This window comes from Pisolithus orientalis, assembly GCF_024613125.1.
Source record: "Pisolithus orientalis strain OTSU chromosome Unknown F5J12scaffold_3, whole genome shotgun sequence".
Classification (NCBI taxonomy): Eukaryota; Fungi; Basidiomycota; class Agaricomycetes; order Boletales; family Pisolithaceae; genus Pisolithus; species Pisolithus orientalis.
Genome location: NW_026260784.1, coordinates 282,931 through 308,118, shown reverse-complemented (window position 1 = coordinate 308,118; position 25,188 = coordinate 282,931). Strand labels below are relative to the sequence as shown.

General features: G+C 48.5%; 8 protein-coding genes across 8 annotated transcripts; 2 read left to right on the top strand and 6 right to left on the bottom strand.

Annotated features, from left to right (window-relative positions):
• Nucleotides 1–353: 353 nt before the first annotated feature.
• F5J12DRAFT_902965 (uncharacterized protein) lies at nt 354–2,610 on the bottom strand (the record flags this gene model as incomplete). Its single annotated transcript, XM_051748344.1, has 10 exons — nt 354–535; nt 595–739; nt 795–999; nt 1,048–1,154; nt 1,205–1,295; nt 1,343–1,523; nt 1,558–1,626; nt 1,682–2,226; nt 2,276–2,428; nt 2,477–2,610. The coding sequence occupies 10 exons, from the start codon at nt 2,608–2,610 to the stop codon at nt 354–356; spliced, it is 1,812 nt and encodes a 603-aa protein (XP_051604061.1).
• Nucleotides 2,611–3,547: 937 nt separating this feature from the next.
• On the top strand, nt 3,548–4,641 carry F5J12DRAFT_888270 (t-SNARE; the record flags this gene model as incomplete). Its single annotated transcript, XM_051747243.1, has 6 exons — nt 3,548–3,759; nt 3,819–3,903; nt 3,959–4,110; nt 4,159–4,355; nt 4,415–4,569; nt 4,627–4,641. The coding sequence occupies 6 exons, from the start codon at nt 3,548–3,550 to the stop codon at nt 4,639–4,641; spliced, it is 816 nt and encodes a 271-aa protein (XP_051604060.1).
• Nucleotides 4,642–5,030: 389 nt separating this feature from the next.
• On the bottom strand, nt 5,031–6,523 carry F5J12DRAFT_779620 (JAB1/Mov34/MPN/PAD-1 ubiquitin protease-domain-containing protein; the record flags this gene model as incomplete). The annotated part of the gene is made up of 7 exons (XM_051742400.1): nt 5,031–5,288; nt 5,329–5,457; nt 5,519–5,782; nt 5,843–5,971; nt 6,032–6,214; nt 6,267–6,318; nt 6,387–6,523. The coding sequence occupies 7 exons, from the start codon at nt 6,521–6,523 to the stop codon at nt 5,031–5,033; spliced, it is 1,152 nt and encodes a 383-aa protein (XP_051604059.1).
• A 1,057-nt stretch (nt 6,524–7,580) lies between these two features.
• F5J12DRAFT_902962 (uncharacterized protein) lies at nt 7,581–8,033 on the bottom strand (the record flags this gene model as incomplete). The annotated part of the gene is made up of 1 exon (XM_051748343.1): nt 7,581–8,033. One exon carries the CDS (start codon nt 8,031–8,033, stop codon nt 7,581–7,583), a length of 453 nt encoding a protein of 150 aa, XP_051604058.1.
• A 2,275-nt stretch (nt 8,034–10,308) lies between these two features.
• F5J12DRAFT_779618 (uncharacterized protein) lies at nt 10,309–12,062 on the top strand (the record flags this gene model as incomplete). The annotated part of the gene is made up of 5 exons (XM_051742399.1): nt 10,309–10,513; nt 10,569–11,410; nt 11,464–11,581; nt 11,631–12,021; nt 12,044–12,062. The coding sequence occupies 5 exons, from the start codon at nt 10,309–10,311 to the stop codon at nt 12,060–12,062; spliced, it is 1,575 nt and encodes a 524-aa protein (XP_051604057.1).
• A 123-nt stretch (nt 12,063–12,185) lies between these two features.
• On the bottom strand, nt 12,186–15,715 carry F5J12DRAFT_293810 (Sodium/hydrogen exchanger family-domain-containing protein). The gene is made up of 9 exons (XM_051738769.1): nt 15,510–15,715; nt 15,375–15,450; nt 15,220–15,315; nt 14,508–15,164; nt 14,354–14,454; nt 14,256–14,304; nt 14,055–14,193; nt 12,905–14,003; nt 12,186–12,848 (listed from the first exon to the last, which is right to left on the bottom strand). The coding sequence occupies exons 1-9, from the start codon at nt 15,579–15,581 to the stop codon at nt 12,423–12,425; spliced, it is 2,715 nt and encodes a 904-aa protein (XP_051604056.1). The 5' UTR covers nt 15,582–15,715; the 3' UTR covers nt 12,186–12,422.
• Nucleotides 15,716–16,981: 1,266 nt separating this feature from the next.
• F5J12DRAFT_293800 (uncharacterized protein) lies at nt 16,982–17,922 on the bottom strand. The gene is made up of 3 exons (XM_051738768.1): nt 17,683–17,922; nt 17,529–17,621; nt 16,982–17,461 (listed from the first exon to the last, which is right to left on the bottom strand). Exons 1-3 carry the CDS (start codon nt 17,795–17,797, stop codon nt 17,127–17,129), a joined length of 543 nt encoding a protein of 180 aa, XP_051604055.1. The 5' UTR covers nt 17,798–17,922; the 3' UTR covers nt 16,982–17,126.
• Nucleotides 17,923–22,098: 4,176 nt separating this feature from the next.
• F5J12DRAFT_924885 (uncharacterized protein) lies at nt 22,099–23,236 on the bottom strand (the record flags this gene model as incomplete). Its single annotated transcript, XM_051749352.1, has 4 exons — nt 22,099–22,542; nt 22,599–22,677; nt 22,715–22,822; nt 22,893–23,236. The coding sequence occupies 4 exons, from the start codon at nt 23,234–23,236 to the stop codon at nt 22,099–22,101; spliced, it is 975 nt and encodes a 324-aa protein (XP_051604054.1).
• Between the last annotated feature and the right edge of the window lie 1,952 nt (nt 23,237–25,188).

Genomic DNA, 25,188 nt, shown 5'->3' with positions numbered 1-25,188 from the left:
CACATCAAACAAGTAGTGAGAGAAGAAACTTGTCAAAGCAGCGACAGGATGCGTCGAGGACCTAATAATATAGTACTGTCGGAGGCTATTTAGCCAAGGCAGCAAACTGCTCTCCATTACTGGTAGTCGGTACAGGTCATTGCAGTGTTGTCAGCACGAAGCAAGATGCTCCAAATGTGACTTTGCTGATGGAAACTAGTCATCGTCATAAACGACCGTGGCAGGACCCCTGTCAACAAACTCAACTCGCCAGCTCTCCCCTCCAATCTCGAGTGAGCAACTCACCTGACCTCCACCCCCTGTGGAAACGGGAAATCAAATAAATCAGTCGAAATGGACTCGATCAACCGGACTCAAAAGCGCACATTTTCCTGCCAACTTATTTGTGCTTTCAACTCCGTCAAGCCGAAAAGCATGACGACATCAAAACTAAAGGTGTAATAGACACCTAAACCGCTAGGTCGCTGAAAGGGTTGTAGGTTAGAAGTTAGCTTGGACGTGTCAGCATTTATGGTACACAGTTTAGTGTACAATTCTTCAGAAAGTTTCCGTTTAGACAGATGAAATACTCAATATAATAATGCTTGAAATCACCTGCTTCCTCATCCATCCAAAGTGGATCCTTGAGTGTCCCTCGATATGCGACTATGTCAACTCTCACGTTTTTGCACCCAGAGAGATCCGCTTGCTCTCGGTAGAATTCACTTCTGAATTCCTGCTGTTCGGATACCTCCGTGCCCTTCGCAAAAAAATAATAATTTAACTCTGAGGGTACCAGAGCATAGAGTACGAACCCTAGTGAGGATGGATCCGAAGCCCTTCGGTAACCATAGATCGCCACTCAATACCGTGAAAGCCGTCGATATCCTGGAAGCGTGTTCCGCGTCATATGGGTTATATAGGTGACAGCACGGAATTCCGTATGTAAACCTTGCAGCGCGACTTGATACAAGGCGATCAAGATAATACGAAACCGCTCCATCTGCAACTGCCTTGTTGCTGAATAGCAGTAAGAAGCATGGTGAAAACCTATCGAAGGAAGCTCACACGTGTTGATCGGGTCGACAGAAAGTGATGCCAAGTGAACTCATATGTTTCGAGAGGCCCGAATGAAGCCAATCACTCGCAGCAAAGCCTCCTGCGAGGAAAACACACTGAAGAACCCAAGGTGAGCTTGACTCAGTAAAAGATGGGAAGGAATTACGGAGATTGGCATCGAAGCTGCTTTGCGCTGTTCCTCAAAAGCAGCGATGATCTCCTCGACCGAAGGTTGGAAAAGTTTGGCGACGTCCTGGCTGTATAGAGTTGAGAACGCGGCTTGATCGTGATCAAACATACTTGCCCAGATAACTTCAACTGCCCTGAGCGAATGTTATACGGGAGTTCCTTGTCGCGTATCGTCCCGAACTTGATATACTGAGGTTCGCCTGCGTTCCGAAATTGCAATTTTGTTGTCTTATCAAAGATATCTGCCATCCTCTTCAAGGTTTCCTCGTCGCCGTACTTCGAATTAGCAAGCAAGGCTACACAATCGGCCATGAGCGGTACAGCTAAGACGGTCGAATGTCTGACCTCGTAGGAACGCGTGAGCACGATATGTGACAAAGACCGATCCTTGAAGGCGACCTGCGAGTCATATAGCATGTTGAGAGCATGGGGGGTTGCCACATCAACCACTCACACTCCGCAGGAGCAATCTCTCTGAATGACGTGGGGGATAATTTCATGGAATATGCACTGAGGTCAACCGTCCCGCCACCCGCATCGATGATAATGACATTCTGATATTCCGATGCGTTCCCACCATCATCTTCTTCAGGCTCGTCCGTGCACGCAATTGGCATAGCCGAGAACGTTTCTGAAGTCAAGATATTGGTGACGCAAAAGTGCAGACTGGCTTCTCCTTCTGTCAGAAGGTGAACACGAGATTGGCCTTCCTCCCCAGCTGGGATAAGCCCTGCGAGCTCTGCAGCCTTGCGGATCTGTTGTTGCTGGGGCCCTTCCCAGCCATTCGGGTGCGTTAGTATGAATTCTATGCGATCCCCCAGTGAGTCCCACATGATGGTCGCATGAGATTCTTTGATGTATGCCTTGGCACAGTCAAACAAATAACGCATAAAGTCACCCAGAACTTCAACAGCAGGTTTGCCTTCAGGGAGTGGAGGTAGGTCCGCATCTGAGAAGTGGGATGCCTCTATATGCTTCGAACGAAGGTGAAGTTTCCACCTAGAATAACACTTAAGTCCTATTTTCTTGCAAATAGCCATCTACGCACCATTCCAATAGCACCCACTCCTCCTTACCAGCCTTCTCAATGATGTACGGTTGCTGTGTTTCCGCACCTACAGCTTGGACATTTCCCTCCTTGTCATAATACATGATAGAGGGTATTTTATTAGAGCCACCGACGTGTTCCTGTGCGGGAAATCTGCGGTGCTGGCTGGAGAATTATTACATGATAAAGAGAGCAGCTTACTTTGACACGCCCCGAATTACGGGGATTTCTCCCGGATCGACTATACAGTAGGATATACCACTGAATGTCGTTCCGACATCAAACGCAAGTATCAATTTGCGGGACGTGCCATCGTACGGTTTTCGTGAGTACATTCTGCCAGTGAGATGGATAACGGTTGGCAACGAGACATTATATGCCACCATATGAACCAAAAACCCCCTGACCTACCGATAGGCATCAAGTTGTGATTAGTGCGGCTGAGGGCATGCTGCACGGTGATCATGGCAGGCATATGGTACCATCTCTAGAAAGGTAGTGCAAGTGACAAGATTTGAACCCTCGAACGAGGTGGTCTTGTCATTCATCTCCGAATCAACTGGGAAGGGTGTGGCTGATGGGAACCTAACTGCTATGTGAACGGTAAAAAATGCGAGAGTGGCGTAAAGTGTGAGCTGCCGCACATGTGAGGTCCCCGGTGGCGAGGATGTAAGAGGGCCGGCGTTTCACCCAACGGCAGTAGCACTTAGTACTGAAGATCTGCTCTTCAGCATCTCGAGCAGTACAGAGACTTATTACCTAGGCCCAAATAGGCTGATATGCTCACAGTGTACAAATCAAAGAGTCCACAGAGAACTGCTAGAGTTCGATCGTTTGAACCGTGACCAACCTGTTCGTGTTTGGGCGCTTATGATAACGATCCGTTGCCAGATCCCACGTATCAAGATGATCCAGCTGACACTCAGAGTCCTGCAGGACCAACCCTCTAACCAGTTACAGCATGTACCAATCTTCAAGTGCTATCACAAAGGAGTCCCACCCAAGAACCACCCTGAGGAGGCATGTATAGAGATTGACTTGCGGTGCAATTTCCTGTGCACGATATGCACAGAAAACACGTTGATTGGTTACACCGGACCATCGGTGGTGGAAGAAACCCGTGGGCAGCGCAGTATATCCTCGATATGGGTACCTGCGGTCCAACAGAAAGCACGGAAGGCAGCAAAGCAAGTGAGTAGATTACATAAGCATGACGCCGCTCTCTGGTTGGAGAGGCTGTCCGGGTGTGTACCACGGTTTACTTAACGAACAATGAGTTTCCAGGATATCGAGACGGGCCAGTCCCGTTCAGCATTTTCGAGTATCTCAGTGTCACCCCAGTCACGAGAGGACTCTGCGTTTCTTTCACTGCAATCCTCGCTTTCCCTACAAGTATTCAAGATCAATTCCAATGTCCAAGGAATTCTCAAACTCGTGGATCAATTGGGCACTACCAAGGACTCGGCTTCATTGCGGAAATCCCTGTGCGTCGTTGTTCTTATCTTTTCTCTCTCTCTCGCTTTAACTGAACGATATATACCAGCCATGACCTCACGGAGACGACTAGGGCCATGGCCAAGCGCGGTTCCGAAGATTTGAAGAGACTCTCGTCTATGCCAGTGTCCAGCGTGCGCCTATGCCTATATCCTAAAGCTATCTCACATAGGCTTATTTTTCTGTTAGCCTCAACATAAGACCTCTTTGCAGAAGGTTTCTCATGACCTCCAGTTATCTATGGTGGCATTCCAACGTGCGCAGCATGCCAGTGCGGAAAGGCAAAGAACCGTTGTGGAGGGTGTCAAGATCGCTATTGAAGATGAGCAGCCACGACATTCGTAAGCGGTGTCATAGACATTGCCTGGATGATTCTGACGTTTGGCCAGGGAACCCTCTTCCTCCCCCCGACTACAACAAGCCCAGCTACTTCATTCGCAATTGTCTCCTCACGAGCTTGCGTACCAAGAATCTCTCATCCAGGAGCGTGAAACAGAGATTCAAGAGATCGAAGCTGGCATACATGAACTGTCTGAGATATTCCGTGATTTGGGCACGTTGGTCAATCAACAGGGTAGCATGTTAGGTATGCATATAAGTCAACTCCACCGCAGCAGAACCTTGCGCTCAATGTTCCTCCCACAGACAACATCGAGTCTAACATATACTCAGTATCCGCTGATACCCAAGGCGCAGCGCAGGAACTCACAGTTGCATCGGAGTACCAGCGAAAGGCTGGTCGCCGAGCGACTTGCCTGTTGATCGTTATCGTGTTTGTAGTGGCCATCGTACTAATAGCGGTGCGTTGGTTTATTGTCTCACAGAGTTGCGTTCGTTAACACGTTGGCTATATGCAGATTTTGTCGCCATGATGTACAATTTATGCTGCGGTTTATGGTACATTGACCTTAAGGGCAATTGACAATTTATCAGAGTACCCATTTTTATGTCTAACGGTTTATTCTTTGATTTCTGAGGTATCCATCTGTGTGATAGGAATTTCATTAATCTTCGGCGTGGACTCGTTCGCTGTCAAGTGACACTGATGTAAAGGTATGCTTTCTGGACGTGAACCCCGGGTGCACGACTCTGCAAGTGGTGAGACCTTGAGGGTCAAGAACATCTGGACGGCACACTCCAATCAACACCTTCAAATGGAAGAATGATACAATTTGCTGATGCCGTTTCGCGGTTTACAAGACGTCTAATGGAAGTGCTTGCTGTAGACGGTCAATATTATACACACCTTGGTAAGGTACAGCTATCCGATACTCATTGCGGTATCCACTACCTCTCCGACCCGAGACACCTGAGGCGAACGTTCTCTTGGTCGTGATGAGAAGATAATGTCTTTGAGGATCTGGGAGATAAGACCATGTTGAGCTTCGACAGCAATCTTTTGGCTAGAAAAGTCATCAATGGACACTGGACAGAATGCGGGTTTTGCGACGAAATACCTGTCTTTCACTGCTTTCGCTAGGTGGCTCTCCTCCTTTTTCTTCTCATCCTGCTGGAGGGCCTATGAAATGGGCGATGATGCTACAGTGAGATGAGCAAACCTTTCCACTCGGTTTCTCTTCCTGGCCTTTCAATGCCGGAACGGTCGGTCTCGTGTTACTTATGGTAGATTCCGCTCTAGATAGCTTCTGGTGCAGATCGGCGATTTGTGAAACTGCATATGCACGATTCTGATGAACAGGTAACAAGTTTTTACACATCAAACAGTATGAAGTTGCCGATATCACTTACAGATATCAAGGGGCTCTGACTCAGGGTGTTGACCCAGTACTTCTTCCACAGCAAGCCAAGTAGCTCATTGTCCAAGCTCGACTTGAAAACCTCGACATCGAGCGGATAGTACTGGTTCGCATGCACTCCGAAGTCTTCGATTTTATGGAGGGGGATCGATTGGTACTCCGACGCAGAGGCGTTTTGGGGAGTGTAATCCTTTGGATACGTGCGGAATGCACCGATGTCGACTTTGCCAGCCGATATTGTGCGGTTAGGATCAATCTAAAGATGCAAGAGTGAAATATGAATGAGTGGGAAGGAACGACACGGGAAGATACGTACGACGACGGCGACGAAAGGATCTTGGAAACGTTGATTGTTCATCTGTGTGTCAACATCTATACCTGATAGCCAGCACCCATATCCGGGATGGGAGTGATACCATCCCACAACGTTTTCCAATCGTTTCACCTGGTGTGCATATGGTTAGTGAGAATGGGGTGTGGCAATGTCGGTGATAGACGTATGCACCTTCTCACTCTCTTGAACGTAGGTGACCATGTATTCGTTCGCCTCGCTGGCGGCGTTCACACGTGTCTCCGTTCCTTGCACTGGAAGTGCGAAAGAGTCCACGATTACGATCGAATCTCCGATGACTTTTCCCTGCATGAGGCCCATGATCTCGTGTGGGACGCCTGATCTTGCGTGAATGACCTGTTGGACGAGAGTACACAGCATACGTCGCCATCACATCGCTCAAACATACCATCTTGATCAGCGCAACAGCTGAGATCTTGCATGTCTTGAAGTAGTGCGGACTGTCATATGTGCATGCGCCATTAGCGTCTTGTCGAACGCGGGGAGGGAGGGGAGATACGGAGCTTACTCCTGCTCCCATGGTGATTGTTGCAGTATCCGCTTGTTAGCTTCGGGGTCGAACGCGAAGATTTTGTCTTGAGGTGAGACGTCCGAGACTTGGTTGGCGAACGAGAATGTTTGAAACGCGATGTCTGACGACGCCATGGATATCGGGTGCGATCAATCAATAATTGACCTGTGGCGGGAGTAAATCATACAAGCTAACCCCTTTTTTTCATTGTAAGGAAACCCTGATTGCTTCAACAACTGACGGGATTTGGTCACTACACGACTCCATCTGTTCCATGTCTGTGATGGCGTCAAGTCGAGCGCACGATACGATACCCCCTACTTCCTGTCCGAACTAAAGAAGGTACTTTCTCCATAGAAGCGACTGCCACATGATATATGATATATGATAGACGGGGTATCTGCACCCCCAAATTGTTCTAGAACATACGGCCGGGTTTTTATCAGGTTCCCTTCTGACATTTAGTGCGTCGATCGGTCTTCGAGACACCCTTTCGGTGGTCACCCACTGTATTGTCCGGGCTCCACGGTGCATGTTCTATCCTGTCCCAAGGGGATACCCTTACCAACCTCGTGGGCATGTTGTATATCCCCCACAATACACGTGTACCATGGTGTGTCCAATCACAGCGAGGTGAAGGGGGTATGCTTGTGAGAAGTGTTATTGCGCGATTTCCGTCCTCGATAGGCTGGTATAATATATGTATCCGGGTGTTTGTAAAAGAAAGGTATCAGGGGCGGAAGACGACGAAAACGAAGGCCCTGTTATCACAGAAAAAACGTCCTGGTAGAATAAACCCATGGCATCATAAAACCGCTACACTGAATCCGAAAAAAGGGGGAACATAAACAAGAGGACGAAACGGTATGCGGGTGTCACCAACTGGGGCAACACAGAGTTTGCCCCGTCTAGAGGGCGGGCACGTAAACGAGCCCGCTACAAGGATGTACATGATGGATATGTGGAAGCAATGAAGGATGATTTAAAGAGACAATGTGATTAACAGAGCGACATATGGTGGGTTGGTGCGAGGAATGATCTGGATGCTTAATGCTAATGAGCGTGTCAAGAGTACATGCGGACGCAGTCCTATAGGTTGTCACACCAGGATAAGAGCCGTGAAAACATTACACGCTGCAGCAGACCACTCACCAATGGTACAACGAAAAGAAAGAGAGATAAACGGTGACACTAGAAAGGCCATTTCCCCAGATTGAGGGTCCAATCACCATCCGATTTTGGTTGTGTCAAGCCCAGAAAGATGGTACCGTGCCGTAGAACATCAACACGTTTCAAACCTTGTCGGAACTCAACCTGTTCCAGGCCTGGTACGACCTTGCAGCGTAGTTTGAAAGCCTCCTCGCACTCTTTCCGCAGATGCGGGGGTATGAGCTTCTTTTCGTACAGCGTGAGTTGCTCATTGAAGGTGTCGTAAATGGCTTCGAGCACATCGCGACATGTGATACCTCTTGCATTCTTGACGTTTACATCCCACTCAAATGGGCCCCAGGCGAAGTTGATCAACATCTTCGTCAGCGGCCTGTTAGCGGCGGGTTTGTCGAGATCGGAGTCTGCGAGTTTTGATCGATGGTCGCGCTCCTGAAACCGTACGGATTCGATTGGAAAAGCGACGTCGAAGCGCATTAGTCGCTTTGATCTCGAGCGATCGAATGGCAGTAATTGCCAGTGAAGATCAAAGACCTCAGTCTGCATATGGACTAGTGCGATGGTTAGATAAAGTACGTAAGAGACGGGCACCAACGCGCCACCAAAGTGGAACGTGCACTCACCCTTGCGCACACCAGGTGGCAGAGGATGACCGTGGACGTCATGCGAACGAACAACATTCTTCGAGGTCAAGACCTCGCCCTCGCTGTCGTAGGAGGTGTGAGCGGGGGCGGGTATCCCCGTCTTCTTGAGGATGGGTCGCAAGGGCTTGACAGGTTGACCCGACGTCGGGTTGGCCCTGGGGTTGTTGGACGGCATGGCAGGAGTAGAGGGCCTCACGCCCGCTCTCGTTACTGGGCGGGACGGGAGATTGCCCGTCTCGACTGGAGGCAAGGATAACTTGGGGAACTTGGGAGTGCCGGGAACATAACCGGGGCTCCCTGGACGGTGTCGTTGCTTGAACATGACGGTCGTAAAGGTACGTTGATGTACACCAGTGGGGTGGGGAGTGAGGGTGAGGGAAGGTGAAAACCACTGTGCACAACGTGCTTTAATACGTCTGTGACGCTGTGGACTTGTGGGGAACTCAGCGTACCTTGGACAGTTGAGATAGCCGATTACTTGAGTGAAATGCGGAGGCAGACCCGCAGCGGGCTCGAGTCGCGCAGTCACTCCGGCGACCTATATGTACCAAGGGGACACTGTAGTGGGGGGTATAGGAGTGACTGTCAAGACATTATAACCTCACCTTTCACTGCCTCGTGTTTGCCGCAAGTTGGGCGTAGAGTGCTTGCCAAAATTAATAAATAATTTAGCCGTCAGATCAAATCCAGCAGCGAGGCAAAGATGATATAATCACATTTAGCGCGTCAGCGAAACAAAACTTGGCATCACCACGATCAACCATTTTATTAGGCGTGTGGAGCTGCAAGCAGCAAGACTGCAACGTAGGTCGCATCAGCAGTATACCATAAACTCAAACACGTACCCAGAATGCAAGGGCGCTTTCTTGCGTTATCGCGATACACAGCATCTAAGCTCAGAAGCGCGGTTAGAGTCATAATTGAGCACCAAGGCACCCATAGTACTGCGGTGTCCGAATGACATACCTCTGAGTCATGACATTTTTCCGTGACTTAAGGCTGTTCCCGAGAATCCCGACGTGCTAAAACAGCGACCGTGTTCTACCACCATCGCCACCATTCTCTGTTTTTCTTCTTTTTTTCTGTCGGCGCCTACCAGTAACCTGTGTCGGTATAATCCCAGCTCCACCACAGCTATAGCCGCGTGATAAGAATGCAACCAATGATCAGGCCTTAAGGGACAAACCAAACCATGAGCCTCATGATGTGTTCCATCAGCAAAGAAGCCCAAACCTAGAGGGAACGTTCCCAACTTTCCACCATCGAAACAGGTGTGATGCACATGCAGCAGTAGGAAGAGAAGGCCTAGACACGGCCACGACCTTCTACTCAGGGTTTCAAATGCTCACGACGCTAGTGGTTGTAATTAGCTGGCTAGTGGATTCAAGTATGCAATTGCTCCTGAGGGTCCTTCGAGTAGGGTCGGAGAGCACTTAGCGCTGCATGGCTTAACGTGAGGCTGCAAGTCACTGGGAAATTGGAATTACCATCTCCAAGACACGATTTTGCCACCACCATCAGACTCAGGCGTGGAAGTCTGTTTGTCCGAGGCACAATTGGGAACAAGCTCCTCGCTGAAACAATCAGGATGTTGCTCCACAACAGCAGGTTACTTATATACAGCTAGTTTCAAGAAACGCCGCGGAATGGGTCGGGTGGCCCTGGAAGAAGTCATGAAGGAAGGTCGTGTTTTCTCGCTAGCTGTGGAGATGGGCGGGTTGCGACCACATTTTCAATGTTGCTATTATTATTGCAAAGAACAGGCGGTACCCATGCCTGTTTCGTGGCGTTATATTTCGGCGCAGAAACCACTTGCCTTGGGTTGTTCGCTTGCGTTCCCGGTCATAGAAACACGCACTCGCAAGGGGTATGCACTCCACCACAGCACACCTTATTCAACAACGAGATGGCAGTACGACAACCAGTCCAATATTGCGGCCACCGAGTCCAATTTGCCTGCTTTTGGTATAGAAAAGTGTTCAACGCCACCCGCAAAAGTCATGGGAAGCACCTTCCAAATTGGAAGATATCTCGGGATTCCCCGATTCAAAATTTGTTGTCGTCGATCCAAGCCAGGCAGCGAACTGGGGGCATCCAAATTCTGAACGATGGCGACACACCTGCTCTTCGAATCTGCGTCAGGATATGCCATACTCGAGGTTAAATTGCACGAGGAGATCGGCGCACGGACCAAGGAGGTTCAGGACTCCATAAATGACCTGTCGAAATTCAATAAAATGGTCACTCTCCTCAGCTTTTCGCCGTTCAGGAGCGCGGCAGATGCGCTGGAGAACATAAATGATGTATCAGAAGGTATGTATTTTCACCTACGTTCACTTGCGCAGGTAATTTTTATCTGTCCTCTTAGGCATTCTTAATGACCACCTCAAGTCCCTCCTTGAACTCAACCTCGCCAAAAGCAAGAAGGCATCCAAAGTGAAGCTTGGCTTGGCAGATGCTGCCCTCGCGGCCTCCATATCAGAAGCGATGGGTATCAAATGCGATGCATCAGAGCAGACACATGAGCTCTTACGGGGTGTCCGGTTACACGCCCACAAGCTTCTCAAGGGTCTCGACGACAAGGACCTCGTCAAAGCTCAACTTGGTCTCGGACACTCCTACTCCCGCGCCAAACTCAAATTCAATGTCAACCGTATCGACAACATGATCATCCAAGCCATTGCCCTTCTCGACCAGCTCGACAAGGACGTCAACCTCTTTGCCATGCGTGTTAGAGAGTGGTACGGATACCATTTCCCGGAGCTCGTCAAGCTCGTACCGGACAACTACACATATGCTCGCGCTGCGCAGTTCATAGGCGACAAGGATACCTTGACAGAAGATAAACTGTCCGAACTAACAGTTATCGTTGGCGATGACTCGACCCTGGCACGAAACATTCTCGATGCTGCCCGGGGCTCGATGGGTTCTTCCATATCAGATATCGACATGCTCAACATATCCGCCTTCGCAACACGCGTCGTTTCGATTGCAGACTACCGAAAATCGCTCGTTTCATATCTCAGCGAGAAGATGAACCTTGTAGCACCTTCGTTGACTGCGCTCCTTGGGGAACGAATAGGCGCACGGTTAATCAGTCATGCAGGGAGTCTAACAAACCTCAGCAAATACCCTGCGTCAACCGTTCAGATCCTTGGTGCAGAGAAAGCATTGTTCAGAGCACTGAAAACGAAGGGTAATACACCAAAGGTGTGGACCTTGTGTTCCACAACGTGACGAACGCTTCTCATATCTGTTTTTAGTACGGGCTCCTATATCACTCATCTTTCATTGGTCGAGCGGACCCTCGGCACAAAGGTCGGATATCACGCTTCCTCGCTAATAAATGCTCCATTGCAGCACGGATAGACTGTTATTCCGGTAAGAACTCTTCTTATACCCTCTTACATCTGTTCGACACGTGTAACAGACCACCCAACGTCGAAATTCGGCGAAGCCCTTCGAGACCAAGTCGAAGAGCGATTGAACTTCTTCGAAACGGGTGCACCACCATCCAAGAATGCAGATGCCATTCGCAAGGTCCTCGATGCTCTTGCACTGGAGGATGATGAAGAGGACGTTGCGATGGATGATGATGCAGAGCCTGTGCTCCCGCTGATCGAGGCGTCCCCAGAGCCCAAGAAGGACAAGAAGAAAAAGAAGCGGTCGAGTGACGCCATGGATGTAGATGAGGAAGACGAGCAACCTGCAAAGAAAGTGAAGTTGTCAAAGGAAGAAAAGAAAGCATTGAAAAAAGCTGCTAAAGCGGCAAAAAAGGCCGAGGCTGCGACCGATGTGAGTCACCGCCCTGTTTTACTGCTGTACCTCTGCTTATGCGAACAGCATCAGAACGGAGCTGTAGGGAAGGAGAAGAAAAAGAAGGATAAGGCAGGCAAGGAGAAAAAGCAGAAAAAGGAGGGCAAGGCATGATAACAATCTCCCCCCTATATGTCCTCTTTGGTCCTGCTGTGCCTCGCTGCCTGGTTATCGCCATGACGTCAACACCCGCGGAGTTCCTGTACACCTCGCTGCCTCCACAACGTGTGGGTATACGTTCGGTATGGATAACCGATGTTCTTGCTTGTACACTAGTAGATCGATGGTACATCTATGGTACAATTGTGAGGTGGTATATGTTCGAATCGTATCATCACCCGGATATCAGATATCGGATCACGGGTATCAATCACACAGCAGCCTCTTCAACCGTTACTCATGTATTTCACTCCGCAGGGATCGCCGCTTGCAGCACCACAAGAGCACTCGCGGAGCTCGATACAACCATAGCTGAAGCGACGTCTCCGATAGTCTTCCTCACCACCTCCCCGCTCGCTCCGTATTCCTCGGAAGTCGCCTTCAGTTCCTGATGGTGGCTTTCAACCGCAAGTCGTTTCGAGCGCCCAGCGACTATAAGAAGTCGCGTATGCGTTTTTTTGATAATTGCAGCCCGCTGGATCGCGGCGCGAAGTGGTGTAGGTGTGGGCAACTCTGAAAAATGGATACGGGACAAGGCAGCACGGAGAAGCGAAGGAATATCGGAATCAGGGTTGAACGAAGCGTATTTGTTCCACGTCACGCTGTCCGCCGTCTCGGACTGCATGCGAGTCTGAGTGTTTGGCTGCCCGTAAACCGTGTCTGGGAACGCGGTCTAGGATATGATTTTATCAGCCAGAATCTTTGATCCAATGGAATAGATCCACATACAGATCTTATGCTGAGCGTGTCATCCCGATGAACTAGAGCCCGGAGAGTAGGGTTTTGTTCTTTTTCATGTCCATAGACACCCTCGGGCCTCTCCAAAGGCGCAGCGTCGACATCCCGCTTGATATACCTCACTACGGTCGCTGTCATCCTTGGGTTAAGGCACAACTGGACAACAAATTCCAATGAAAGCCTATCATCCGGTCCACCAAAGAAGGGGAAGAAGACGTGCTGTGAGCCACCGGCACCCGAACGATCACCAGTGTCGATGAATACAGCGACATCCGATTTGCTTTGGGCGAACACACCGCGGACGAACTGTGAGTTCATCACAGAGGCTGACTTGTCCGCCCTGGAGAGGCTGCCAAAGAAAGCTTCGAAAGGGTTGTGCTCAAATCTTGGCGACTTTGGTGTGGTAGGAGTTGCCTCAGCTTCCATCGTGTTCTGGTAGTTGGACGTAGGCGGCAACCACGGTAGGAGCACGAGTTGGGATGCATGTCTCGAAGCGTGATCAACGACCCTATGTGAGAAATCGTCGAATGGGACTACGGAGAGCGAAGTCGAAATAGCCAAGTCGTTCAACTCTCCAAACATACGAAAGATGCCAAGAAGGGGATCGGTGAATATGAGGGTGTCAGCAGCAGAAGATTTCATGACGGCTGAAGTGCGGTCGGAAAGTTCGATAAGACGCAGTGCGTCCACTGTAACCTCAGGCTTCTTCAAGTCAACCGTTTCACTCGTGGAAATCACGGAAGTGATGCCAGACGGACTCGACGGAACAGGAATTATCAGCTGCGTGAGCGCCATTGCGCCAGGAATATGCTCGAGCTTATCCAGCACAACAGTGAACCGGTAGCGCCAGGGGCCATCCTCCGCCGGAGATTTCGAATCAATGGATTCTGCTCCATCCTCGCCACCCGCAGTAGTGCGTCGCACCAGTTGGCCTGAAGCCCGCACTCGTCGCTCGGGAGGATAAAGAACAGATACAAGTGGAGTTGTCAAAAAGGTGAGCGTCAGAGCCTCGAGTACGAACATCGAGAAGACCGTCTGGGAGAGAATCCCTGCTTCCAACCCTACATTCAGCACAATCAACTCTACCAGCCTATCTTGATGATATGTCAAAGGTACACGGAACGAAAGGTGGGAACCATACCCTTTGCAGCTCATTAATGAGCCAACCGTGCTCGCTTCTCGCCATCCAAAGCCGGAGAATTTAGCTGCCAAGGTGCATCCGCCAAATTTACCCGTGAAAGAAAGCGCAACGATTGCAATCGTGAAAGCCCACGTAATACCTAATAAACGGATATTGGACTATATCAGCAATGCACATGAAACTATCAGGGGCTGCACCAACCATTGTTAAGCAACCTGAGATTAGTGTTCAAGCCAGAGAGCGTGAAGTACTGAAAATATGAGAAAAGGATGCTACAACATGGTCGTAACGAAACTTACCAGAGGAAGAAAGACGATCGATACCATATCCTCCAGCTTCTCTGTCAGAGTGATGGCAAGTCCACCTTCTCTAGGGACGACAATCCCAACCAAAAAGGCCCCTGCAATCCGGTGCCAATTAGAAGTGAATTGCCAAGCCATGATAAAAACCAACCGAAAATCGCATTCACACCCACAATATCAGTGAAGAAAGCAGATCCCCACAGAAGTAGTATCACGACCGTCATGTAAAACATAGTAGGACCGTTCTCGACACTCCCTGTTTTCCTTGCTAGCCAAAGCATCACCCTTTTGACCGGCCATAGTAAGAAGATCGCAAAAGCGACACAAATCAATAAAGTCCACAAAGCTGTAAGTCCGGAACCGGCATTGACAAGTGCAACGCTTAGTGCCAGTAATGTCCACCCAACTATGTCATTGCCGACTCCAGCAGAGAGAACGACAATTCCAACGGTGGTGTCAAGCAACTTGAGCTCCGTGAGGATACGACAGAGTACAGGGAAGGCCGTAATGGAGTACGCCACACCGGTAAACAACATGAAATACGTGAAGTGCACCGAGGGATCGATGAAGCGGTGGTACAGAGGTAATGAGAGCGCGGAGCCCAAACCGAAAGGGAGAGCAATTCCCGCCAGGGAAACGACAACCGAGAGGCGTGCATTGCGCTTGACGATACTGGCATCGATTTCAAGACCGACGAGAAAGAGAAAAAGACAAAGGCCAATGTTGGCGACGAGGGACAGATACGGTAAGGAGTCCTGAGGGAAAATATGTTGGGTAAACCCTGGAATGGCTCCGAAAGCAGTCGGACCTAGCAATGACGCGCATAAGGATGAATAGTTGAACAGATCCAATGATTAGCCTACCAAGGAGAATCCCGCCAAGAACCTCAGCGATGACCTTGGGCTGCCTTATTCTTCCCAGACCAAGGGAAAGTAACTGAGCCATCATGATGATCACACCTGACGTGCCAAGTACTCTTTGTATCTATACACCCAACCACGAGTTAGTCATGGCTCACCAACTTGGATAATCCATAATCTCAAAGGATCCGAGCTATTATATGCTGATGGGTCCTCGCCAGTCAGAAGACCACCCTGCGGCGAGAAACAGTGTTTGAGAGAAAGGTACGACAAAATTTATTGACTACACCTACTTCCCCTTGCACTGTTGCTCTTGTCGAGACTGTCCTAAATAGCTTGATTGTAGCCTCTGAAAGTGCTGGCATCGTGAAAACTGAACTCCCTGCCTGCACTGTGACCCTGTCGAGTCGTTAAGACAGGTAGAAGTATTAGCGTCACCAGGGTAGCAGTAGTCGTGCTTGTGCCTTAAGAGTACAGCAGATGAGCTGTTGACGGCAGTGGAGCAGACTTGCACATGTTTGGATCACTTCGATTTTGATGCTGACGGCTTTTGGCTGTCACCGAAGTCATCACAACAGGTATTGAAACACGCAGTCAGGATAACGGAACTGTGCCAAATTCAACGACACTCGTCTAATAGTTGGCATGTTGGCCCTGGAAGGCCCCACACCGGACGTAAAGTGAACTCCACCTTCCTAAGACCCCGACCCGAGTTCCGAGTGGCGATGGCAATGGTACAAATGACCGCTGGTCGACGAATACTGTTACGTTCAAAATTCTCAAGATGAGTAGTTCGACTTGATGCAGAATCAGGGTTAATAGAATCACGGTTAATATTAATAGTCCATCAATAGAAGCATCTTCTCCAGGGATAAGCCTTCCACGTGTCTACGTAGATATGCAAGTCACGTTGCTTAAGCGCTTAGGAACCAACTGCTCTCAAAGGCCAGTGACCGCCCTGAGATGGCTTCAGCGATGAACTCGAAGGGACAAGTCTGAGCTTTTAACCCTATAACTAACGGTTTTGACTCTGCTCAGTGTACATATTACAAACCCGAGCCCCAGGTGATTCAGAGGTGCAGATCATCCGCTCACTCCTTTATGGCCAAACTGCACCCACGCGTTGGACGTCAGGTACAAATTCGAGCATGTACCTTGAAGCTTGAAGGCTGTTCCATGAGTCCGAATCGATAGCAAAGTGAAATGCGCGTTACTAAATCTCACACTGGTTCGAGGATGGATTACCAAAGCGTCATGGAAATTATAACCGAGTATTGCTCAAAAACACTAGTCTCCCAGAGGATCTAAGCCTCAATTGTAATGGTGGGGACTTCCTCTGCGAACAACCGAGGGCTATTTTCAAGACAAGGACCTGGCAATCAGTGAATGCACAAGATTTCTTCCCAAAGCCGCGGCCAACTGCACCCCGGAACATACAATCCACCCATCTTGTGAGGCTGCTTCTGCTGATGGGCTTCTTGGGAAAGATCCACCATTTTCGATCAAATATGCAGGGATATCAGATTACACGCACCTGAGCGTCTATAGAGTTAATCTTCCACGGCGGGATTTCTACGCCGTTTCCGACCTCGTATTTTTCTGTTGTTCGACCTGCTGTTGATTTCTGTATCCTACAACCAGAGCGAAACGCGTAGAACTGTATGGACATCGTAAGTACCTCCTTGACCATAATGACAAGGGCCATCAACTACAAGAGATGAGTGGAACTCAGCACAATACCATGCACAGAATCTATAAAGAAGGAAAACAATTACAGTAACGATGCACGGCATCAACAAGGCATACACACGTGTTGTGTTACATGCCTCTCATATCGATCGAGCTAGAATGCAGAGGTTGCCGTCTAATGGAAGAGATCGCCTGATGCATCGAAGCCTGCTTCGTGGGCTTTATAACATCTCCTGCAACTCACCGCGGTGACCACACGTATCGTACACGTTATTAGTCAAAAGCGGAGCCTGACAAGCGCAGTTTGAATGCCGCGAAGAAATCTTCGGATGAAAAGATGGTATTGTGTACGACGGTGGATCGCCGTTGAAAGCCGAATCACCAATGAAATCAGACGAGTACTTGAAGTCGGGGGTGGATTCCGAATAATAGGCAGTGGACATCCGTGACACGCCCGTCGTCCGCACTTCCTTGGGCTTGCTGAGAGAGGGAACGATGCCGTGTTTTACAAGAAGAGAGTCGTTCATAGGTGATACAACATGAAAACGGTCGTGAGCTGCGTCCAGTCGGATATTCAAACGAAATTAACGATTTCGTCTCGGATATGGGCATACACCGTTTACCTTGCCGTCTATCAGTGCATGTGCTTCTGCATCGTTTTCTCCAGACCCTAGGAACGATCCAAAATGCGAACAAACAAAAGACGATCAGACAGCCTACGTTCGTCTGGGTTTGAGTTTGCTGGAACAATATGATATGATTTAAAAGAGAACCCACCTGCAACCACGACCAAGTCTTTAACACAAACGGGTACAGTGGATGAAACCAGTTTACATTGTTCGCTTGCGAGCAAATCTGAGCTGCGAGAGAACAGTGAACGCAGCAGATACATAGCGCGTTGATTGCGAAAGAAATGGACAAGACAAGAAAATAGGATGACCGCGTAGAAGACTAGAAGTAGCGGTCCTAAAGAGTAGATGGTTGGTTACGATAGCACTGGACTATGCTGTTATCGCGGATCTCTATGCCCAATGTGAGAAAAGTAGTGGGATGAGAAGGGACTGAGCGCGGGGTCTATGATACCCACGAGGACGTCAGCTACCTCCGCAAAAGCAGGACATTACCTGTGGACAGCTGCAGTGGATGTGTAGGAAATCTGAAAAACTGACTTTCGCGCCGTTGGCAAACAATGTTGAACTTCACCTTGCTTCTGATACAGTTGACTTGCTCATAATGCAAGAGGTTGTAATGTATAATTCTCATATTGTATTGACTTTTCGTCAGTCCCATTGTGGGCAGCAGGGAATTTGGAAAATTTTGGATAATGTATACTGTATTGGAACAGTGTGAGAAATATACATTATGATATATCCAATTTGGCAGGATGGGACAGCTCATTGTCCGACAACACATTGTCCTGCAATCAGATACTTAATGAATGCAATCTGAGGTTAAGGTTACAGTAATTACCAACATCAATGATGCCTTCTGAGAAGCACAAACCAAGAGCCCACAATCCCCACCAGGACAACCAACCTGCAAAGAAGCCGAGAAAGGCACTGGATGCTGCTCCGAGCCCTGCTACTTCTGCTCAGCTGGCACAGTCCACCACACGGTCAAACCTCACTCTCAGTGACTGGATGATTGTCTTTGCTTATGTTGATGCTCACCCAGCTCTTCCACAAAAGCAAGTTGTTGAGCACTTTCAAACCCTGAAGTCAGGGGCTCTCATCTTCACACAAGCTACTCTATCACGTAAACTCCATGGCCGACAGACATTAGAAGCTCGTATTAACCACAATCCTAATGCACTGTCTTCAAAGCACCCTCAGTATTGTAACCAGACCAGATGTAGAGCGAGCCCTCATTCTTTGGGTTTACCATATGGAGAACAGGGGTGAGACAGTGTCAGGGCCCATGCTTCAAGAAAAGCGAGCCAAGTTTGAAAAGGAGTTCAATGTACCAGAGAACGAGAGGCTGCTTGGAGAAGGATGGATTCCATCTTTTTGCAAGGCATACAATCTTCAAGAGCACAGGAGGCATGGTGAGGCTGGCTCAGTTGACTTAGAAGCAGTTGAAGCAGAACAGGCTCGATTTTGCCCAATATTGGCTAAGTTTGCACCAAGAGATTCACTTTAACTTCGACGAGACTGGTTTCTTCCCCTAGTAAGTCATACTCAATTATTGCTGACCAATTGCTGATTTGAAGCTACTGTCAGTGCTCCACCTGATTGAGGTCTTGCCATGAAGCAGATGAGTGGCAAAAAGAAGGAAAAATTCCGCCTCACAATTGGCCTTGCTTGCAATGCTGATGGTAGTGAAAAGTTAGAGCCATTCTTTATTGGGAAATTTGGAAAGCCTCACTGCTTCAAGAACCTGACCCCTGAGCAACGGGGATTTTATTATCAGGTTCAACAAGAAAGCTTGGATGACGGCTGCATTATTTGAGGAGTAAGTTCCTTACCTTATCATTCAAAAATTGAAATATATTAAACTCCTATTTATTCATTAAGGTGGGTAAAGAAATTCGACCTCAGAATGAAATGGCAAAACCGTTATGTTTTGTTATCAATTGACAACTTCCCTGGCCATAAAATCAATTATGAGCCAACAAACATCAAGATTGAGTTTTTCAAACCAAATTTAACCTCATTTGTACAACCTTGTGATGCTGGAATTATTCATTGCTTCAAAGCTATTTACTGCCACAATTTTTGTGCCCACACTGTTGAACTTGATGAAGCAGGCACACAAGAAATTTTCAAGATCGATCTCCTTGAAGCAATGCTAATGGCAAAGTCTGCATGGAATGCTGTCTCACAAGACACTATCAAGCACTGTTGGGACCACACAGAAATTCAGCCATGAGTTCATTGTTACCCGCAAACAAGATCTGCAAAGTTGCTGACTCTCGCACCAATGCTAGAGAAAGCCCAAATATGCAGGCCACATCAAGTTCACGTCCAGCTCATGCTGATTCCACTGGGTGGCAAATTATTCGTGAATTTGCGACAACAGAAATGAACTTGCCTGAAGCAGAAGCTCGTTTGGAAGCTTGCCTTGGGAATTCCTATGTCGACACAGATTGGCAGTCCAGCTCTCACTGGTGGTTATGGATGCTGAAGGAGATGTTGCTATAGCTGTGAAGGCCATTGAACCACTTGCTGATGCTGCTGCTTGTTGCACAGGCCTCAAAATTTGCATCCCTGCACTCACAAAACCACCCCCTGGCCAGTTATCTAATGCCGAGACAACTCTAATGACATCTGTCAGGCATCTCCAGCAACGGAATCGTGTATTTGAGCTGTCCACACTGGAGGAGCTGGTGGACCCTGCTGAAGAATGAGAGATGAGCAGTACTGGCACTGGTGACTTAACTGATAAGGCAATTGCAGATTCTGTTCGTCAGGAACTGGCTGCTGCGAGTGGGGACATGATCGAGGTGGATTCAGACAGTGAAGAGGAGGAAGATTCAGGCCCCACTATGACTCGCGAGAGCGTTCTGGTGCTCTGTGAAGAGCTCGAGAGTGTATGTATGGTATTTGGGGATGCTGGATCGTCACTTGACTTATCAAGGCAACTTCGCATATTCCGATCACACCTTTGGCAGGAAACATTTCTTCGTGCTAAGCAAACCTCCCTTGATACATACAATTTCACTGGATGAAATTGTTGCTCGTACTGTAACCTACTCTCAGTGTATGGGTCACGAAATTGAACCGTCACATAAGTCACACTATGGGTGACTTTTCATATTGTATTTTGCTGATACTGTATCAGGCTTGATGTGGTCCCGTCGGTATACATTATGAGCGAATCAACTGTATTACCATTCCTCGTGTTCGCCCACTGATCCCATGGCACTGACGGATCAGCATTGTGGTCCAGCGGGAGTCCGTCGCACACGTTGTGCGGGCCTGGAAACAACTCGAGGTCGACCCCGTCGACTGGCTCGGCTCGGTTACCTATTTTTCCACAGATCAGGTGGGCCTGTTCCAGTGGCAAGGAGGTCATCCACCTACCCAGTGTTTACTGGGAATCCACCCCAGTAATGCCGGAACGGAATTTGGAATTCGAACGTCTCTCTGCTAGTGTGTATTGTGCACAGTCCGACCAATGGCACTTGACAGATAGAGTGAGTGTACCCACAGGTACCAATACCCCTGATAGCGTGGCCTTGCTGAACCTGTAGACTAGGCATTGCCGTGCTATACAAAATGGACTGCCACAGGGTGAATCAGTTACATAGTAGCACACTCTCGCGCACGTCTCTTGCGACCAGCGGTGGCTATGATTCAGTTGTAGATCTCGAGCTTCCAGCTAAGAACAAGCGCTGTCGAGGAAAGATACTTGTCATTCGCATCGACACGTTGCGGTGGCACCTTCCTTGACGGAGGGTCGATTGTCCAGAACCACTATCGTCGGTGACGACTCGACCGTGGCACGAAACATTCTCAACGCTGTCCGAGGCTCGATGGGTTCATCCATATCAGACATCGACATGCTCAACATCTATCTGCCTTCGCAACACGCGTTGTTTCGACTACAGACTGCCGAAAGTCGCTCGTCTCATATATCAGCGAGAAGACGAACCTCGCGATGGCATTTGCCGCCTTGTGGTTAAAAAGGCCCACAGCTTTGGCGCATCACCTTTCGTCTTCAACACTTTCTCTACACCGAGGATCTGAACGATTGAGTCACGACGTGGGGTATTTCCGAGGTTCGTCAGGCTTCCTGCGCCAAACCATGCCTAGCTACATATTCGTTCCCCCAGAAGCACGTCAACGAAGGTGCTTCTCATATCTGTTTTTAATACGGATTCCAGCTGTATCACTCATCTTTTATTGGTCGAGCGGACGCTTCCTTGCGAATAAATGCCCCATAGTGCGGTTAGACTGCTATACCGGTTTATGTCCTCTCACATCTACCCAACAGGTGTGACGGACTACCCAACGTCGAAATTCGGCAAAGCTCTTCCTGATCAAGTCGAGGAACGATTGAATTTCTTCGCGATCAGGTGCGCCACCACCCCAGAACGCAGGCGCCATTCGCAAGGTGCTCTCCAAGATGTGGTTATATTTAGGTACGGATAATCAATATACTTGTTGCATCGATGGTACATCTATGGTACAGTCGATAGGTGGCATATGTCTGTGTTATATCATCCAGATATCAGATGTCGGGTCACGGGTATCACACAGCGCGTTCTTTGAACTCTACAGGGATTGCCGTTTGTAGCACCACAAGAGCACTTGCAGAGTTTGATACAACCATTGCTGAAGCGACGTCTCCGATAGTCTTCCTCATCATCTCCCCGCTTGTTCCATATTCTACGAAGATCTCCTTGAGTTCATGATGGTGACTTTCCGTTGCAAGTCGTTTCGAGCGTCCAGCGACGATCATAAGTCGCGTATGCGTTTGTCCGATAGTTGCCGCCCGCTGGATCGCGGTACGGAGGGGAGTAGGCATGGAAAACTCTGAAAACCGGGTACGGGACAAGGCAGCGCGCAGAAGCGAAGGAGTATCGGGATCAGGGTTGAGCGAAGCGTACTTGCTCCACGTCATGCTATCTGCCGTCTCGGACTGCATGCGAGTCTGAGTGTTTAGCTGGCCATAAACTGTGTCCGGGAACGCAGTCTACGGTGGGATTTTATCAGCCGAAATCTTTGATCCAATGGAATGGGCTCACATACAGATCTTAGGCTGAGCGTGTCACCCCGATGGACTAGGGCCTGAAGAGCAGGGATTTGTTCCATCGACACCCTCGGGCCGCTCCAAAGGTGCAGTGTCGACATTCCACTTAATGTACCTCGCCACGGTCGCCGTTATTCTTGGGTTAAGGCACAACTGGACAACAAATTCCAATGAAAGCCTATCATCCGGTCCACCAAAGAAGGGGGGCAAGACGTGCTGTGAGCTACCGGCACCCGAACGATCGCCAGTGTCGATGAATACAGCGACATCCGATTTGCTTTGGGCGAACACACTACGGAGGAACTGCGAGTTCATCAGAGGCTGACTTGTCCGCCCTGGAGAGGCTTCCGAAGAAAGCTTCGAAAGGGTTTTTCTCAAATCTTGGCGATTTCGGTGTGGTAGGAGTCGCCTCAGCATCCATCGTGGTCTGGTAGTTAGACGTGGGCAGTAACCACGGTAGGAGCACCAGTTGGGACGCGCGTCTTGAAGTATGTTCCGCAACCCTATGCGAGAAATCGTCGAATGGGACTACGGAGAGCGAAGTCGAAACAGACAGGTTGTCCAACTCTCTGAACATGCAAAAGATACCTAGAAGGGGATCAGTGAATATGAGGGTGTCAGCCACAGAAGATTTCATGATGGTTGAAGTGTGGTTGGAAAGTTCAATAAGATGTAGCACATCCACTGCAACTTTTGTTACAGTGGTGCCTCTGCACCTCTGTTTGCATTTTCATTTATTCTACTGTTATATGCTACACTAATATGCTCTAAGTTCACATTCCTACACTATACAGTGTTGTGGTATGTTGTGACTGTTTGTTTTCCTTTGTTTACCATTTTTGCACACTTAGCAGTTTTGTGTGCCCAGTGTATTTTCTCTTCAGTCTCTGACACTGGGCACAAGGCCTTAAGGCTGGGTTAAGTTAACAACTTTAGGGTTCTTCAGGTCAACAGACATCACTGAAGTGATGCCAGATGGACTTGATGGAGCAGGAAGTATGAGCTGTGTGAGTGCCATTACTCCAGGGAAATGCTTGAGCTTATCCAGCACAACATGTTGGAAATATGATAATATGTCTGATGTCTGGATCCCTCTAGACTTACATGTTTTGATACACATGTTATATCATATGACTTGTCTTCATAATCAGCTCCACAGTGACATCAATATGACATCACTCATTGCATCATATTCCATAGCATTCTCTGCTATTCCTTACTATACATAGTAATAGTTTCCTTATACATTACTGGTCCGTGCATATGGAAACATGTATATAAACTTGGGGATTGTTATGCCCATGTCAGGGGTCTTTCCTTTTTTGACTTCTTGTGGTCATGTGCATCACATGCCTCATTGTGTCTCTCATAATCGTTGCTGTCTTGGGGGCTTGTCTGCTGTGAGGCTCTTCCAGATCTCCAGTTGTCATGGTATTTCCAATACCTGTCAAGACTGTGCCTCCTGCTTGATCTGGTGTTCCACCGCCCTCTCTGATGGACAACATGTTATGTTCTTACTTTTCTGACTCATCTCTGACTTGTTTATATTGCTCACATGTTGTACTATAGCTCTGGTGTCTGGCTCCTTGCTGCACATTGATTGTGCAGCTGGTATAGCCTTTGTTTCCTTGCCTATCCCCATCATATGACACTGTATGACTTGTTCTGACTTATCTATTTGACTGATTGTTCTGTTGATTACTGCAGATATGCGTTGCGATGCATTGTGTTGCAACTGGTATGGTACTTGTACTTAGGGGTATATAAGTCCTCATACTTTACCTTGTATCCTCAGTTTTTCGATAGCTTGCAACTCAGCTTCATCCCTTCTCTTTTGTCCTTGTTCCCTCTCTGTGTGACTACCCTAGTGGATCACCAGCAGAGTGAACCTTTGTTGGACCTCAGAGATAACTGAGCCATAGGGGTTATGACATGTTTGGCCCATAGGCTCCCCCTTGCACACTTTGTGCCTATTCCATTTGAAGAAGTCACTGTGCTTGGGCATAACAAAATTGAAAAACTCTGTGCAGCTTTTGGGACTCGTTGACCTCTTCATGAAAGTCTACTTGTCCCTGGTTACTGAACTTCAACAAACCATCTCTACCTTGCACTAGGCTCATTGCTCTCCCTACATGTAAAGACTGACTTGCCTTCGTCCCACTTATTGAACAAGATCAAGAAGCACCTCTCCACCCTCAATCAAATCCACTGCTCTACAGGCAGCCACTAGGCTTTAATAGATCACCTCCCTGGAGCTCATGCTTGTGTCCCCCTATGCATAAAGTCACTTGCACACACCCATAACCTCCCTATGCTGACAGGTTTCTTTTGAGAAATAAATCCTCCCTCAGCCTTTGTTGTCACTATCTGTAAAAGTGTCTAACTCACAGAAATCAAAACCTCCAGTCCCTCCTCATCCTAATCCCCTTGGGCTTGGCAGAAACCCACCATTACTGCCCATCCTGCTAGGAAGACTCGGTCCTTTGGTTACTGCAACAAATCCCTGGTTATCTTATCTATCCTGGTTTAGGGATTCAGAAGTTGTGCTCAGTTCAGAAGAAGAAGACGATCAGAAGTCTGATACTTCTT